General features: G+C 42.9%; 1 protein-coding gene across 2 annotated transcripts in view; it reads left to right on the top strand.

The window, feature by feature from the left end:
• KIF16B (kinesin family member 16B) overlaps positions 1 to 16,970 on the top strand; it is a 241,358-nt gene that overhangs the window by 182,906 nt on the left and 41,482 nt on the right. For both annotated transcript variants that reach the window (XM_075267378.1, XM_075267376.1), the window contains one exon: positions 1,401 to 1,490. In XM_075267378.1, coding sequence (XP_075123479.1) covers positions 1,401 to 1,490 — 90 coding nt within the window. The remainder of the gene's footprint in view (positions 1 to 1,400; positions 1,491 to 16,970) is intronic.

Genomic DNA, 16,970 nt, shown 5'->3' with positions numbered 1-16,970 from the left:
ACCTTTTTGCAGATATAAATAATGAGAATTTTGAGTTTAAGATTTCCTCTATCTTAGCGATGACAGTCTTTTGTCTTGATCAGATGCCAATGGATACGACTAGGAATACTAGAAATTTCTATGGTCTGGTGCTTATCATGATTTCCTTATTGTAGCCCAGTTATCTTCTCATACATGTAGTGTCCCTGCCTGATAACCTGTCCATAATCAGGATATCATGGCCGGGTTTCTGACAAGTCCAGACCATAGAAAGGTCCCACATTCATGGTCCTATCCATTGGCAACCAATGAAGTTAATAGATGTCACTGCTAAGATGGTAGAGAAAATCTTTACAATCTGCAAATGTTTTAATTATATTTGCAAAAAATGTTTTACTTTTGTCTCCAAATGTTAGTAAAGGTTGTATTTATGAGAAAACCCCTTTAACACATGACGAAAAGGTGCATACATTGATCTGCTGTAATATCAGAGCTGAGCTGCAATACCACACACATCTTGGCAGGACGAAAGGAGACTTGTATAGAATCTAGAATTCGATCTTTTTGTGTTGCTTTTGCCATAAATCATTACAACTTTACTTGCCTTTATTAGATTAAACACATAGACCAGAGTTGATCAAAGCCTGAGTTTTGCTCGTTGGCCTCGATAATCCCTGTACCTCCACAGGATGCTCCTAATTTATGATGGGGGTTTACGCCTCGGGCAGGCCACGTGCCTACATTGTAATCTGCTACAGTTTGCAGGTGGCTTAGATTTCAGAAATCATTTACTCCAGAAATGCAGCATAAATCATGATCACTGTGATAGGCCATAGGCTCCGCCCATGACATGCAAGATACAGATGCAAGATACAGACGCCCCCCCCCCCCCCCCCTTCCCAAAACCACCTTTAAGGAAAGTGATAACACCATGTGTCTACCATGGAGACTTAATAAATCTCTCCTATAATCTGCGTTGTTGTTGTTGGGCCTTTATTTGCTTTTTGTTTATACCCTTTGGATATGTTGCTACTTTTGTGACTTTTTAATCACTACAACGACTAAGGATGTGTTCACATCTGCAACCTTGTCTCCCTTCTTCTGGTCTATCACAGTATTTGAAGAGCGGATAAGCGGCCCATATAATGTCAGGCAACAGAGGACCCCAGGGGATCCCATTGAATATAATGGGGTTCCCGGGTGTCTGTTATTTTTGTCCTGATATCACCAGATGAAAAAAGTTAGGTTTGCAGGTCTTCAACTGGGATTTCTGATGGCTTCCGCACCAGACGTGTAGCTGCTGCAGGTGTGAACATAACCTTAGCATTGAGAAAAATTGTCCTAACAAACTATGGTCAGCCATCTGTTTAGATTTGGTTATTGACTTGGGGCATTTGTCTTCTTACCATTTTCTCCGACAGATAACAGTCTTAGAAGAAACTTGGACAGTTTTCAGAAGATATAGTCGTTTCAGAGAAATGCATAAAACATTCAAGTTAAAGTATCCCGAGGTACAGTCTGTTTCATGAACCCTTTTTTGCTGATTTTTATGTGCATTTAGGAGAATGGATATTTGAGTCCCTTGGGTAGAGCAAACCCTTTCTTGATATGCAATGACCAATCTTCCAGTTCCAGTCCTTGACATGATTCGAACCCAGTATACCAGCGCTGCAAAGCTGCAGTGCTAGCCACTGAGCCACCGTGTTGCCCCAGTAGTGTGATTTTTACTAGAGATGAGTGAACACTGTTCGGATCAGCCGATCCGAACAGCACGCTCCCATAGAAATGAATGGAAGCACCTGTGACGCTGACTTTGCCGGCGGTCGGCCGGCGTCACAGGTGCTTCCATTCATTTCTATGGGAGCGTGCTGTTCGGATCGGCTGATCCGAACAGTGTTCGCTCATCTCTAATTTTTACAGAAACACATTCTAACTTCTTTTTTTATCCCCTACAAAGACTTAAAAAAATTTTTTTTATAAAAATAAACACACTTCATTCTCCCTCTCTGTTTGGCCAAAGGATCCCGCGGTGAGTCTTTGCTATGGTTTCCAGTGAGGCTAGGTTCACTTCTGCATTCGGGTTTGCTTTCTTCGGGTCCATTTGGGAACCTGAAGAATGGAAACCTAATCCACTTAAAAAGCGGTCACCTGTGGACCCTCATAGACCATAATGGGGTCTGCTGGAAAATGCCGAAAAAGAGGTCCTGCTTGCAGGAATTTTTTCTTTGCATCTTTTAAGCTGATTCAGGGACAGAACCCCTGAAATTAGAGCAGATGCAGGTGTGAACTTAGCCTGATCCTGACCTTTGCCAATTTACTTAGATGACGTATGTGGTTTGGTTATCCATCTTATTTAGCAGGAGGTTTCCTTTAAGCTGCCATTTTTCAGAAGCCAAAATTTGAAAAACCATTGAATCAGTTTTTACAGAATATATCCTGAGTCCTCGAGCATTTATTTATCCTGGTGAATATTCTTTGATCTCTGGGTACATTGTATATATATATATATATATATATATATATATATATATATATATATATATATATATATATATTATATATAATATATATATATATATATATATATTCAGCTACAGAGGTATCACGTGTATTATGATTTTGCCACAAATTTTTGTCTATTATAAGCTCCCTGTATTCAGTTACCTTCCAGAAGTACAGTACCCAGGCGGGTCCAGGTATAACCGAAGCACATCCGCACTGATAGGATTGTGTTGACTTAGTTACAGGTCACAATTAAGAAAAACACAGTTGACCGAGGGAATATTTTTGAAGTGTGTAAGTTACTGTTACTTCTTCCTTCATCTAGCGACGGCTGTCAGGGAACAAATGCTGTCACCGTCACAACAGTATAAATATGATCTCCCCCTGCAAGTTCTGTCTTTTGCCGTGAACCCGTGGTCTAATTATTTAGTATTTTTAAGATCTAATCTGCGCGGTTTCTGCCAGGAGCTTCTTTGCTAATCCATTGCATTTAAACCAGATGAGTTCAAAAGGCGTCAGTGAATCGTAAGTGTTTGAAAGCCACACAGCCGGCTTCACATTTCTTATCCCTTTTAAGTTTAGTAAAAGGTGATACTTCCAAGAATGAAATGTAAAACCGTTTTAGGCAGTTCTGTTAGATTCCTGTAGATTAAAGTATCCAAACTTTGGGAGAGGAATACGCCTGCTGAGCCGCGAGCAATATTTAGGTCTGTGTTGTGCCTATTTTCTTATCTAATCACCGAGCTCCTCAGCTAACAGATTCAAGTGTCAAATCACAACGGCGCTAGACATTACTGAGAGAGACCCGTCTCTCCTGAAAGACTCATTTCTGTTTTTCCAATGAAGAGGCCAATTTTATAAGTAGATTTTGTTAAATTTTATATTTGACTTAAAGGGTACATGAATTTTCATCAAACGTTGAAATATCTACAGGGTCCTTCTGGGCAATCCGTTTTCTAGCTGTATAAACCTTCATATATGGTATCCTATCAGATTTTCTGCTGCCTCATTATGACTGCAGCACATTTCCTTCTTTCTGAGACAGGGGATGGGGATGTATACAATATAGGGCAGTTTTCCACCTCCCAATCCATTATGACTATTACTGATTTCTTTACATTAAATTCTGCCTTGAGTAACTGTAAAATAGCAAACAAATAGCCGAGAAAAGTCAAAGTGAACATAATCTAGAGATTTAGGGACAGTGGACTTCAAATACAGGTTATGATGCAGCTAAAAAGATCATTGACACTGAAAAAGAGAAAAGCTAGTGAGCATGTGTAACAGCACTTAGTACTAAGGATTGAGGTGCTCGAGGAGGAACTAACATTGTAGAACAATGTAAAGAAGGATTCCGACATGCTGAAATATATCGTTAACATGGAGTACACTCCAGACTTCAGTATTCAATAGATGCTGTGCCCAGCCACTTTGCTTTACATCAAGGCTGTCCTACATTGCTCTTATTCTGTCTTATAATCCAATGCCTGATGAAGGTCTACACAGACCGAAACGTCAAAATATCTTTCTTAAATGAAGCTTTGAGTGTATTCCATGTTAAATACCTATTTGAGAATGCCTGAATACTTCTTTACAGAAAATGAGAAATCTGAGCACAATCAGGAAAGCTGTTTACTGTTTATGACTAGCATCTCATCATCAATAACACAGACAGCTAGTCAGAAGTACATAGACTAGCATCTCATCATCAATAACACAGACAGCTAGTCAGAAGTACATAGACTAGCATCTCATCATCAATTACACAGACAGCTAGTCAGAAGTACATAGACTAGCATCTCATCATCAATAACACAGACAGCTAGTCAGAAGTACATAGACTAGCATCTCATCATCAATTACACAGACAGCTAGTCAGAATTACATAGACTAGCATCTCATCATCAATAACACAGACAGCTAGTCAGAAGTACATAGACTAGCATCTCATCATCAATTACACAGACAGCTAGTCAGAAGTACATAGACTAGCATCTCATCATCAATTACACAGCTAGTCAGAAGTACAAGGACTAGCATCTCATCATCAATAACACAGCTAGTCAGAAGTACAAGGACTAGCATCTCATCATCAATAACACAGCTAGTCAGAAGTACATAGACTAGCATCTCATCATCAATAACACAGACAGCTAATCAGAAGTATATAGACTTCTTGAGACGTGTTAAGTTATTGATACCCCGCTTCTCGCATTTAAGCACTTCCTGGTCCCCATTTATTTTGTGCACTTACTGCCCCAGTAAAGATGTCTACATGTAGATATGTGACCCCAGTGGTGTCAACAGGTAATCAATACAGCCAAATAATTGGCCACAGTGCTCACATGTCCATAACTAAAGCAAGAGCTATACGGATGGATGACCAGGAATAATTGAAGGATGGGGATTGTTAAGGTGACTAAGACTTCTGGAAACCTCTTTTTTTACTGGTACCTGAAAGCAGGATTGTCTAGAAAGTAGAAGGGGGTTCTCAGACAATTTTACCCTCCCTATTATTCACTATTAATTTATACTTGGCTATTCTGTCACCGTATCTCTCATATAATATTTTACAGGTGAAAACAGTGCAGTGCATAGAAATAATCTTGTACACAATGCACTGTATAAAAGTGAAATCTAATACCCTGGCATGGGGCCAGTATGGTTGTTTTGCTATGGAGCCACATTCATTACATATGTTTCCATACCTATCAACTCACATTGATCAATGATCACTGGATGTTAGATAATTTGACATATTAAATAGATCAGTGGATATTAGATTGATGGACATTATATAAATAGGTTGATAGAAATTAAATCAATGGATAGTTAATAGGTAGGTTGATGAATATTGGATCAATGGATATTAGATAGATCCAAGGGACTAGCTACAGTAGGTGCAGGGGAAGCAGACACAATCGGGCTCCAGACCCTGAAGGCACCCTATAACGCAATCTATTCCACTATTTTATATGGCACAAGATAGGAAGGGCTAATGAGGATTACAGATTTTGCTTTGGAGCCCAGAAACTTCAAGCTATGATTGATGGATATTAGGTAGGTTGGTTGATACTTGACCATGGATATTATATACATCAACATTAGATAGTTAAGTTGATGGATATTAGGTCGATCAATGGATATTTGATAGCTAGATATTAAATAGGTAGATAACAGATAGATATATCAATAAACTATATGATTTATTTGCTGTAAACGTTGTGTCTTCCTTCATGTGAATTCTTCAGGCATCTTATTTTCTTGTAATTGCTGCTTATTGGTTTTGAGATGTTACTATTATTTTGCCAATTATATTTCCTGTTCTAGGCAGGCAGATCTTGCTGATTGACGTGTTTATTAGCTAACAAGCCTACATTGGTCATGATAATACCAGACATACAGTGCTGCACATGCCTGCATTAATATCAGGGAGATTAGAAGCCCTACTTTGTAACATTGAGTTTCTTAGTAACGTTCCTGCCTTCTTAGTTAAACAAATTTCTAACCTCAGTTTTTCTTTGAAGACCAACGAAAAGGTCTACATGACTTGAGAATCCCAATTATTCCATAGCTGTACTAGTGCTGGAATCTGAATTAGTTTTAATTCTCCTCCAGCGCATAATTAACTCTTTCATGTTCACTCGCTCTAATTTCTCCATTTGCAAGTGTAAACTGTTGGTTTGTGTTTCTTTGCCATTATGTTTGTTGCAATCTACTTTATTAACCTATTGTAGCATCTTTTAGCAGATAACAGGCTCTAAAATTATCCCTAGCATCACAATAATTAGGCATTACTAGGAAGGTCCATCCGGTAGTCCCGGGATTGCCAGTATATACGCACACTCAGAAATTGCCGGTGGGTGGGGGGTCACTTCAAATCACTGTATCTCCAGTTTTGTACCACCTAGAAAATTACTTATGGTGTTGTCTGGAAGATGAGAGTCTTGGTTAAAAATGTCAGAAAATGAGAGGGTTTTTTCTGTATACAGCATATAAGAATCACACTCCTGTATAAAAATCACATTCTTGACTTGTTTAGCCAGTGATTTTTCAGTTTCTGTTATAGCTACAGCTACGATATTGGACTAAGAAAGTTGAGACTTTAATCTTTCAAATAACAACAGAAACACTTTCCTAGATGGTATAATACTGTATAATACTGGAGATTCAGTGATTTGACGTGACATCCCTTTTGGAGTTTGCTATATATCTATATACTGGCAATACAATTGACTATGGGACCTATCTCCCCAATAATGCTTAGTTAGAGCGGTACTAGGGAGAACTTTAGAGCCTTTTCTTCTAAAAGAAAGTACAATAGGTTGAATACAGCACATTCTGAGACACTGTAACATTCAAGCAGCACTAACTCCGAAGCCGCAGAGGATACAGCCATGATCTTGGTCTTGTTATAAAGCCAAGACCAAGATCGTATCAGTAGCCCTCTTAAATTTAGAGATCTCACTGGTTAAAGCAGGGCTGCATCAGTTTGATTTCAATCCGTGTGCAAGAGAACACTAACAGCTGACCGTGCAGGAAAAGGAGATTCTATTATTCTCCTGCCCCTGATACTTCAGATAACTCCAGGGGAGACGTTTGTTCATGATAGAACCCCCCCCCCACACACACACACACACACACACACCATTATCAATCAGAAGCCATTGCCATTTAACCCCTTTATATGCTACTGTCGTTGCTGACTGCTGCACCTATGTTGTTTTGCAGAAAAGTAAATAGAATAATAGACTGTCTCCCCCCTTAATAAAAATCACACATTTGGTATAGCCACATCTTTAACAAACACTAAAATAAAATTAATTCATTATATATTCTTCATGTTAAACTCCATAAACCATAAATTTCAGTTGCCAGAATTGATCAAAAATCTTATGTAACCACAAAATAATGCTACATTTGGAATTAAATATAAAAAGTTCTGAAAGCTGGAATGCAGAGAAGGGTAAAATGTTACTTGTTTAAGGCTAATAAGCCACCGGAGTTATGTGCCAATAATATTTATTTCAGCCATCAATTCAAAATCGGCAATAAAAAAGTGTGTGTGTGTGTGTGGGGGTTAAAACTACACAGATCACAGAGGGATTGGGTTACTGTACTTGCTACCCTCAGAAGTCATAGAATTTTGTTTGTTTTTTGATTGCACCAAAATGTTTAATTCAGTACTGTTCAGTACTCCTGTATAATGTCCTCCATGCTGCTGCTGAGTAAGATAAGTAAGATAAACATGAGGGGAAAGATTCTCCTATTTTCTTCATGTGCCATCTATCATACCAGATAGAAGATTATAGAGTTAGCGTAGTTAAAGAGGACATCTTGGCATTACTAATAGAGATGAGCGAACACTAAAATGTTCGAGGTTCGAAATTCGATTCAAACAGCCGCTCACTGTTCGAGTGTTCGAATGGGTTTCGAACCCCATTATAGTCTATGGGGAACATAAACTCGTTAAGGGGGAAACCCAAATTCGTGTCTGGAGGGTCACCAAGTCCACTATGACACCCCAGGAAATGATACCAACACCCTGGAATGACACTGGGACAGCAGGGGAAGCATGTCTGGGGGCATAAAAGTCACTTTATTTCATGGAAATCCCTGTCAGTTTGCGATTTTCGCAAGCTAACTTTTCCCCATAGAAATGCATTGGCCAGTGCTGATTGGCCAGAGTACGGAACTCGACCAATCAGCGCTGGCTCTGCTGGAGGAGGCGGAGTCTAAGATAGCTCCACACCAGTCTCCATTCAGGTCCGACCTTAGACTCCGCCTCCTCCGGCAGAGCCAGCGCTGATTGGCCGAAGGCTGGCCAATGCATTCCTATGCGAATGCAGACTTAGCAGTGCTGAGTCAGTTTTGCTCAACTACACATCTGATGCACACTCGGCACTGCTACATCAGATGTAGCAATCTGATGTAGCAGAGCCGAGGGTGCACTAGAACCCCTGCGCAAACTCAGTTCACGCTAATAGAATGCATTGGCCAGCGCTGATTGGCCAATGCATTCTATTAGCCCGATGAAGTAGAGCTGAATGTGTGTGCTAAGCACACACATTCAGCACTGCTTCATCAAGCCAATACAATGCATTAGCCAGTGCTGATTGGCCAGAGTACGGAATTCGGCCAATCAGCGCTGGCCAATGCATTCTATTAGCCCGATGAAGTAGAGCTGAATGTGTGTGCTAAGCACACACATTCAGCACTGCTTCATCAAGCCAATACAATGCATTAGCCAGTGCTGATTGGCCAGAGTACGGAATTCGGCCAATCAGCGCTGGCTCTGCTGGAGGAGGCGGAGTCTAAGATCGCTCCACACCAGTCTCCATTCAGGTCCGACCTTAGACTCCGCCTCCTCCGGCAGAGCCAGCGCTGATTGGCCGAAGGCTGGCCAATGCATTCCTATGCGAATGCAGACTTAGCAGTGCTGAGTCAGTTTTGCTCAACTACACATCTGATGCACACTCGGCACTGCTACATCAGATGTAGCAATCTGATGTAGCAGAGCCGAGGGTGCACTAGAACCCCTGTGCAAACTCAGTTCACGCTAATAGAATGCATTGGCCAGCGCTGATTGGCCAATGCATTCTATTAGCCCGATGAAGTAGAGCTGAATGTGTGTGCTAAGCACACACATTCAGCACTGCTTCATCAAGCCAATACAATGCATTAGCCAGTGCTGATTGGCCAGAGTACGGAATTCGGCCAATCAGCGCTGGCTCTGCTGGAGGAGGCGGAGTCTAAGGTCGGACCTGAATGGAGACTGGTGTGGAGCGATCTTAGACTCCGCCTCCTCCAGCAGAGCCAGCGCTGATTGGCCGAATTCCGTACTCTGGCCAATCAGCACTGGCTAATGCATTGTATTGGCGTGATGAAGCAGTGCTGAATGTGTGTGCTTAGCACACACATTCAGCTCTACTTCATCGGGCTAATAGAATGCATTGGCCAGCGCTGATTGGCCGAATTCCGTACTCTGGCCAATCAGTGCTGGCCAATGCATTCTATTAGCTTGATGAAGCAGAGTGTGCACAAGGGTTCAAGCGCACCCTCGGCTCTGATGTAGCAGAGCCGAGGCTGCACAAGGGTTCAAGCGCACCCTCGGCTCTGATGTAGGAGAGCCGAGGGTGCACTTGAACCCTTGTGCAGCCTCGGCTCTGCTACATCAGAGCCGAGGGTGCGCTTGAACCCTTGTGCACACTCTGCTTCATCAAGCTAATAGAATGCATTGGCCAGCGCTGATTGGCCAATGTATTCTATTAGCCTGATGAAGTAGAGCTGAATGTGTGTGCTAAGCACACACATTCAGCTCTACTTCATCGGGCTAATAGAATGCATTGGCCAGCGCTGATTGGCCGAATTCCGTACTCTGGCCAATCAGTGCTGGCCAATGCATTCTATTAGCTTGATGAAGCAGAGTGTGCACAAGGGTTCAAGCGCACCCTCGGCTCTGATGTAGCAGAGCCGAGGCTGCACAAGGGTTCAAGCGCACCCTCGGCTCTGATGTAGGAGAGCCGAGGGTGCACTTGAACCCTTGTGCACCCTCAGCTCTGCTACATCAGAGCCGAGGGTGCGCTTGAACCCTTGTGCACACTCTGCTTCATCAAGCTAATAGAATGCATTGGCCAGCGCTGATTGGCCAATGTATTCTATTAGCCTGATGAAGTAGAGCTGAATGTGTGTGCTAAGCACACACATTCAGCTCTACTTCATCGGGCTAATAGAATGCATTGGCCAGCGCTGATTGGCCAGAGTACGGAACTCGACCAATCAGCGCTGGCTCTGCTGGAGGAGGCGGAGTCTAAGATCGCTCCACACCAGTCTCCATTCAGGTCCGACCTTAGACTCCGCCTCCTCCGGCAGAGCCAGCGCTGATTGGCCGAAGGCTGGCCAATGCATTCCTATGCGAATGCAGAGACTTAGCAGTGCTGAGTCAGTTTTGCTCAACTACACATCTGATGCACACTCGGCACTGCTACATCAGATGTAGCAATCTGATGTAGCAGAGCCGAGGGTGCACTAGAACCCCTGTGCAAACTCAGTTCACGCTAATAGAATGCATTGGCCAGCGCTGATTGGCCAATGCATTCTATTAGCCCGATGAAGTAGAGCTGAATGTGTGTGCTAAGCACACACATTCAGCACTGCTTCATCAAGCCAATACAATGCATTAGCCAGTGCTGATTGGCCAGAGTACGGAATTCGGCCAATCAGCGCTGGCTCTGCTGGAGGAGGCGGAGTCTAAGGTCGCTCCACACCAGTCTCCATTCAGGTCCGACCTTAGACTCCGCCTCCTCCGGCAGAGCCAGCGCTGATTGGCCGAAGGCTGGCCAATGCATTCCTATGCGAATGCATACTTAGCAGTGCTGAGTCAGTTTTGCTCAACTACACATCTGATGCACACTCGGCACTGCTACATCAGATGTAGCAATCTGATGTAGCAGAGCCGAGGGTGCACTAGAACCCCTGTGCAAACTCAGTTCACGCTAATAGAATGCATTGGCCAGCGCTGATTGGCCAATGCATTCTATTAGCCCGATGAAGTAGAGCTGAATGTGTGTGCTAAGCACACACATTCAGCACTGCTTCATCAAGCCAATACAATGCATTAGCCAGTGCTGATTGGCCAGAGTACGGAATTCGGCCAATCAGCGCTGGCTCTGCTGGAGGAGGCGGAGTCTAAGATCGCTCCACACCAGTCTCCATTCAGGTCCGACCTTAGACTCCGCCTCCTCCAGCAGAGCCAGCGCTGATTGGTCGAGTTCCGTACTCTGGCCAATCAGCGCTGGCCAATGCATTCTATTAGCCCGATGAAGTAGAGCTGAATGTGTGTGCTTAGCACACACATTCAGCTCTACTTCATCGGGCTAATAGAATGCATTGGCCAGCGCTGATTGGCCGAATTCCGTACTCTGGCCAATCAGCACTGGCTAATGCATTGTATTGGCTTGATGAAGCAGTGCTGAATGTGTGTGCTTAGCACACACATTCAGCTCTACTTCATCGGGCTAATAGAATGCATTGGCCAGCGCTGATTGGCCGAATTCCGTACTCTGGCCAATCAGCACTGGCTAATGCATTGTATTGGCTTGATGAAGCAGTGCTGAATGTGTGTGCTTAGCACACACATTCAGCTCTACTTCATCGGGCTAATAGAATGCATTGGCCAATCAGCGCTGGCCAATGCATTCTATTAGCGTGAACTGAGTTTGCACAGGGGTTCTAGTGCACCCTCGGCTCTGCTACATCAGATTGCTACATCTGATGTAGCAGTGCCGAGTGTGCATCAGATGTGTAGTTGAGCAAAACTGACTCAGCACTGCTAAGTCTCTGCATTCGCATAGGAATGCATTGGCCAGCCTTCGGCCAATCAGCGCTGGCTCTGCCGGAGGAGGCGGAGTCTAAGGTCGGACCTGAATGGAGACTGGTGTGGAGCGATCTTAGACTCCGCCTCCTCCAGCAGAGCCAGCGCTGATTGGCCGAATTCCGTACTCTGGCCAATCAGCACTGGCTAATGCATTGTATTGGCGTGATGAAGCAGTGCTGAATGTGTGTGCTTAGCACACACATTCAGCTCTACTTCATCAGGCTAATAGAATACATTGGCCAATCAGCGCTGGCCAATGCATTCTATTAGCTTGATGAAGCAGAGTGTGCACAAGGGTTCAAGCGCACCCTCGGCTCTGATGTAGCAGAGCTGAGGGTGCACAAGGGTTCAAGTGCACCCTCGGCTCTCCTACATCAGAGCCGAGGGTGCGCTTGAACCCTTGTGCAGCCTCGGCTCTGCTACATCAGAGCCGAGGGTGCGCTTGAACCCTTGTGCACACTCTGCTTCATCAAGCTAATAGAATGCATTGGCCAGCACTGATTGGCCAGAGTACGGAATTCGGCCAATCAGCGCTGGCCAATGCATCCCTATGGGAAAAAGTTTATCTCACAAAAATCACAATTACACACCCGATAGAGCCCCAAAAAGTTATTTTTAATAACATTCCCCCCTAAATAAAGGTTATCCCTAGCTATCCCTGCCTGTACAGCTATCCCTGTCTCATAGTCACAAAGTTCACATTCTCATATGACCCGGATTTGAAATCCACTATTCGTCTAAAATGGAGGTCACCTGATTTCGGCAGCCAATGACTTTTTCCAATTTTTTTCAATGCCCCCAGTGTCGTAGTTCCTGTCCCACCTCCCCTGCGCTGTTATTGGTGCAAAAAAGGCGCCAGGGAAGGTGGGAGGGGAATCGAATTTTGGCGCACTTTACCACGTGGTGTTCGATTCGATTCGAACATGGCGAACACCCTGATATCCGATCGAACATGTGTTCGATAGAACACTGTTCGCTCATCTCTAATTACTAACACAACTGTGTCAGTAAATACACCAAGTGAAACACCACTTTGGAGCATATTTTCTTAAAACGCTATGTTATTTTATTTCTCTAATTATTCCTTAAATAATTGTATGAATAAATTGATAACTATGCGTTCCCATCACCATGTTCAACGGGTGTGTCTCTGGACATCCTTGTACTGTCAGCACCTCTTGGTTAGTGCCGGACTATGTAGGGACACTCACAACTAGTAACACCCATTTTTCAGATTTCTTCATCTAGAAGGAGTAACCGAGTAATAGCATCTTAGAGAGGAGTTGGATTATGAGGAATGAAAGTAATGTATTCAGTACGACAGACTTGTACGGAGAGCTGACTAGTCTTCTTACAGTATATGCACCGCCTTGTTCCTTCAACACCTGCTTGCCGCAAAGGTGTTGAAGTAGACCAAGACAGGTCAAGGTGTGGATGCTGGTGTAAGTTACACCTGAAATCTATTCCAGTCTCTCACTGGTGTGCCAGAGTCCATGTGAACTATTAAGAAGCAGAAACTTCTTCACTTAGGTGCATCTTGCTCCATTTGGGGACTTCATTAAGACTAGAGTACAGTGTGCTGGTCTTAATGAATTCCCCCCCAATATGTTAAAGGGGTTGTACATCAGGGCGTGCCTCAGGCAGTGATTGGCTGAATCTTCATATCCTGTTTATGAAGACAGAACCAGGAAGTAGAGACCAACGCCAGAACAGTCGTAGTGGGGGAATGGTGCAGTCCTGTTTCTTTTATGTTTTTAATGTATTATGACCCTGTTCTAGAAACTTTCTCCCACCAACGAGAGATGTGCTTCTTCCCTCAGCTCTGTGTTTTGCCAAGAGTGCTCACTCATTAACATGGCACACTCATTAACATCTCTAAAGGTGACAGCTATGTCCATACAGATGGGATTTCTAGAGATGAAGATCTATATGTACTATTTCTATTTCTGATCTGACTTTTCCTTGCTATATGTTGCAGTGGCAGGCATTCCTTTTCACTATAATTGCCTAGCACTCCATCGTAATTGTTATGACAGCTCTGGACAGCATGTCTCAATTGACTTTACTCAGTTCCATTGATACATGATGATGTTATGTTAAGGGTTGCTGAGACCAAGCTTCAATGTCTTCTTGGCTGCCACACATTCTTTATTCTTCTGCAACGTGTTGACAGCATTGGAGCAGTCAAAGGAATTCTAGTGAGTAGGTTAATTTTTATAACCTTGTACAATAATAATCTCAATGAATTATAGCTGAAGAAAATATTTCATGTAATTTGAAGCTGAATAAATGCCAAAAATGCAACACTTTATGCATTTCCTTTTTCCGAACTGCTCATCCCTTTTATAAAAGTAGGTAGAGCTCAAGGTAGGCAGGGGCGGGGATACCTCCCTCCGGATTTCTAATGTAACACAGGGCAGGGCATCTTAATCATTCAGATGCATGTCATACCATCCAGTGACTTCTAACCACACCTATCCTGCATTCAGCTTGTTGTACCCCTTGGTAGTGTGAGTTGATCCGTCCCCTGCCCAAGATGGATGCTGGATGGGCATGTTAAGTGAAGATGCAGCAGTTCTCAGTAATAGAAGAAAATTCCCCCTGTTCTCCAAGATCCTCATTTGAATAAAGAATAAAATTACTTTTATACGCATCCCTGGGGCTCTGAAACATAAGAAAGGTATCGTTTTTATTGTGCTACTGCACTATGGAAGCGATTTATAGTAGGTGAGAGTAGTGATAGACTCCCTTTAAGGAAAACTGTTTCCTTCTCCACTTATTGGGTTGCTCTTTTCCTCCTTATCTTCACTCACGCTGTTTGTTTACATATAGTCTTTATCTGTATCCAACTCACACATGGAACTCTATGGAGAGGGGTGGTGGAGGAGAGGGCAGTTTAATTGATTTACTGCCTCATTCTGTGCAGTGATATTTTTATCTTGAAATTTAGTAGTGTTAGGCCCGGGGCCCCATTGGCCAGAAACACTGCGGGGAAAATTGTGGCATTATACAGTAACTGCAATTGGATGGGATTCATGCGAATCCCATGCCCACCTTGCGGTAAAAACTGCAGCATGTCATTTAGTATCTATGGAAACACCGGCGGCTTCCTGTAGATATAATGGGGACAAAGTCAGTGGAGCAGAAGTCCATGAACTTTCTGTTTGAAGCGCTGCGGGAAGAACCGCAATGGGTTCCCACTGCTAGAGATGAGCGAACACTGTTCGGAACAGCCGTTCCGAACAGCACGCTCCCATAGAAATGAATGGAAGCGTCCGGCACGCGGGGGGTTAAACGGTCGACCGCCGGCAAAGTCTACGTGGCAGGTGCTTCCATTCATTTCTATGGGAGCGTGCTGTTCGGATCGGCTGATCCGAACAGTGTTCGCTCATCTCTACTCACTGCAGTTTTTCCCACAGCGCTTTAGCACTGCGTATCGTCCCATGTTGCCTTAGCCTTAGAAGGGTTTCTTCCCTCAAAGAATAGTAGAGTATAGCAGCTGCAGGTATTAGTTTGCCTTTTCCAGATTCCTCCTCCCCTTTCCATAGATCAAAAAATAACTCCGCTCCATAAGATGAGCAGGAAAGATATTTCTTACATAAGATGTATTTAAAAAGTTTCTTTTATTCACTTAACTATTCATTTATGGAAATGTATTTGATAATTGGAGGTACGCTTTAAGTCTGTGATCTGCATTGTTGGTGAACTATGGTAGCTCAGCATTTGGATGATATAATAATTTTGCATGTAGTTTTTCATATCACTACTGTGACAAGCTAAGCCAAAGAAGCACTGATATACTACTGCGCCTTGAAAAATCCTCTCTGCTACATCTGTATATTATTTTTTCATTGTTCCAGTGTTATACGGAGCTCCTACAGTAGCTTATATTGGAGTATATTATGTCCTGTGTTTATGCATCCGTATATCAATGTTCGGCTCTTCCCGTGACATTTTTGTGCAGTATACGGTTGTTGATTATCTCCCATTGATTTTTTTAATCCTCAGGCTTGACTTGCAAGGAGAGATTAAGATGTTTGTGGAACTTACTGGGTATTTTAATATAGTTCGATTCCACTAAGGCATAGCTGAAGGCGAGCAAAAAAAAAAGAAAAAATGTGCTTCCAATATCCATGAGTATTGTTATCCCTGTAACACTTGGATGTCATAAACCGGCTTTCCTACCTCCTGTGTCAACTTTATTATAACTCAGGATAAAGTATCGTTTTCCATCTTTACGAATGTTTCCCATATACCTCCGGGACAATCTGAAATAACAAGTTTTAAAGTCTAGTAAACGGAGTTATAAAACGTATCGTATGACACATCTAAGCACTGGTCTACAGATAGTTCACTCACATTATTCTTGATAATCTCAGTGCATCTAAACAAGCCAGCTCTTCTAAAGCCGCAATAAATCAAAGATTCAAGGATAAATTCTTATTTGTTTACAATCATATTTCTCGGTGACAGTTACTTTTATGGCGCTGTGGGATCGGCTATTAATTTTGATGGCTTGAAGTGTAGCCAGCCAGCCAGTGAGAGTAACCACTGACCTTTGATGGGTTTTCATTACTTTATGTTTGGAAGAAGCTTTTGAGAAGTGTGGGCTAGGTTTTCAGCGCTAGCCGTGTTGATTCATTAGGTCTATAAATAAAGGTTACGTAGAAACCTAAACAGTACTTCTCATAGAGCAGTAAACTTAATGTAGCAATAACCAATAGATTAAAAAAAATACAGCCGAAGCCGAAACGGTAAATGAATATTGGCGAGCCACCCAGTGCATAGTCAAAGTCATCAAGGTCTCATTGTGTCAAATATATAGAGTATATTAAATATTTTCAAGGTATCGAGTTGCGAGATGAACACAAAATGGGCAGAAACATAAAGGGACACTCCTTATGATCCTTATAATTGACTTCTTAACTCAGACTTTTGCCTAATAAAGTTAGGAATATTCAAGGCAAACTGACACTGAGGCCTTTGATTGAGCCTCTTCTGTCACATGGGATTAGGGTTGAGCCGATCTTGACTTTTCAGGATCGATTTTAAAATCCGATTTCCGATCATTTTTCATTCGAACCCGATCTCGATCCCAATTCCGATCCCAATG

Source organism: Leptodactylus fuscus, chromosome 3, assembly GCF_031893055.1.
Source record: "Leptodactylus fuscus isolate aLepFus1 chromosome 3, aLepFus1.hap2, whole genome shotgun sequence".
NCBI classification, from domain to species: Eukaryota; Metazoa; Chordata; class Amphibia; order Anura; family Leptodactylidae; genus Leptodactylus; species Leptodactylus fuscus.
Note: the sequence above shows the minus strand (reverse complement) of the source record. Positions and strands in the feature narration are given on the sequence as shown.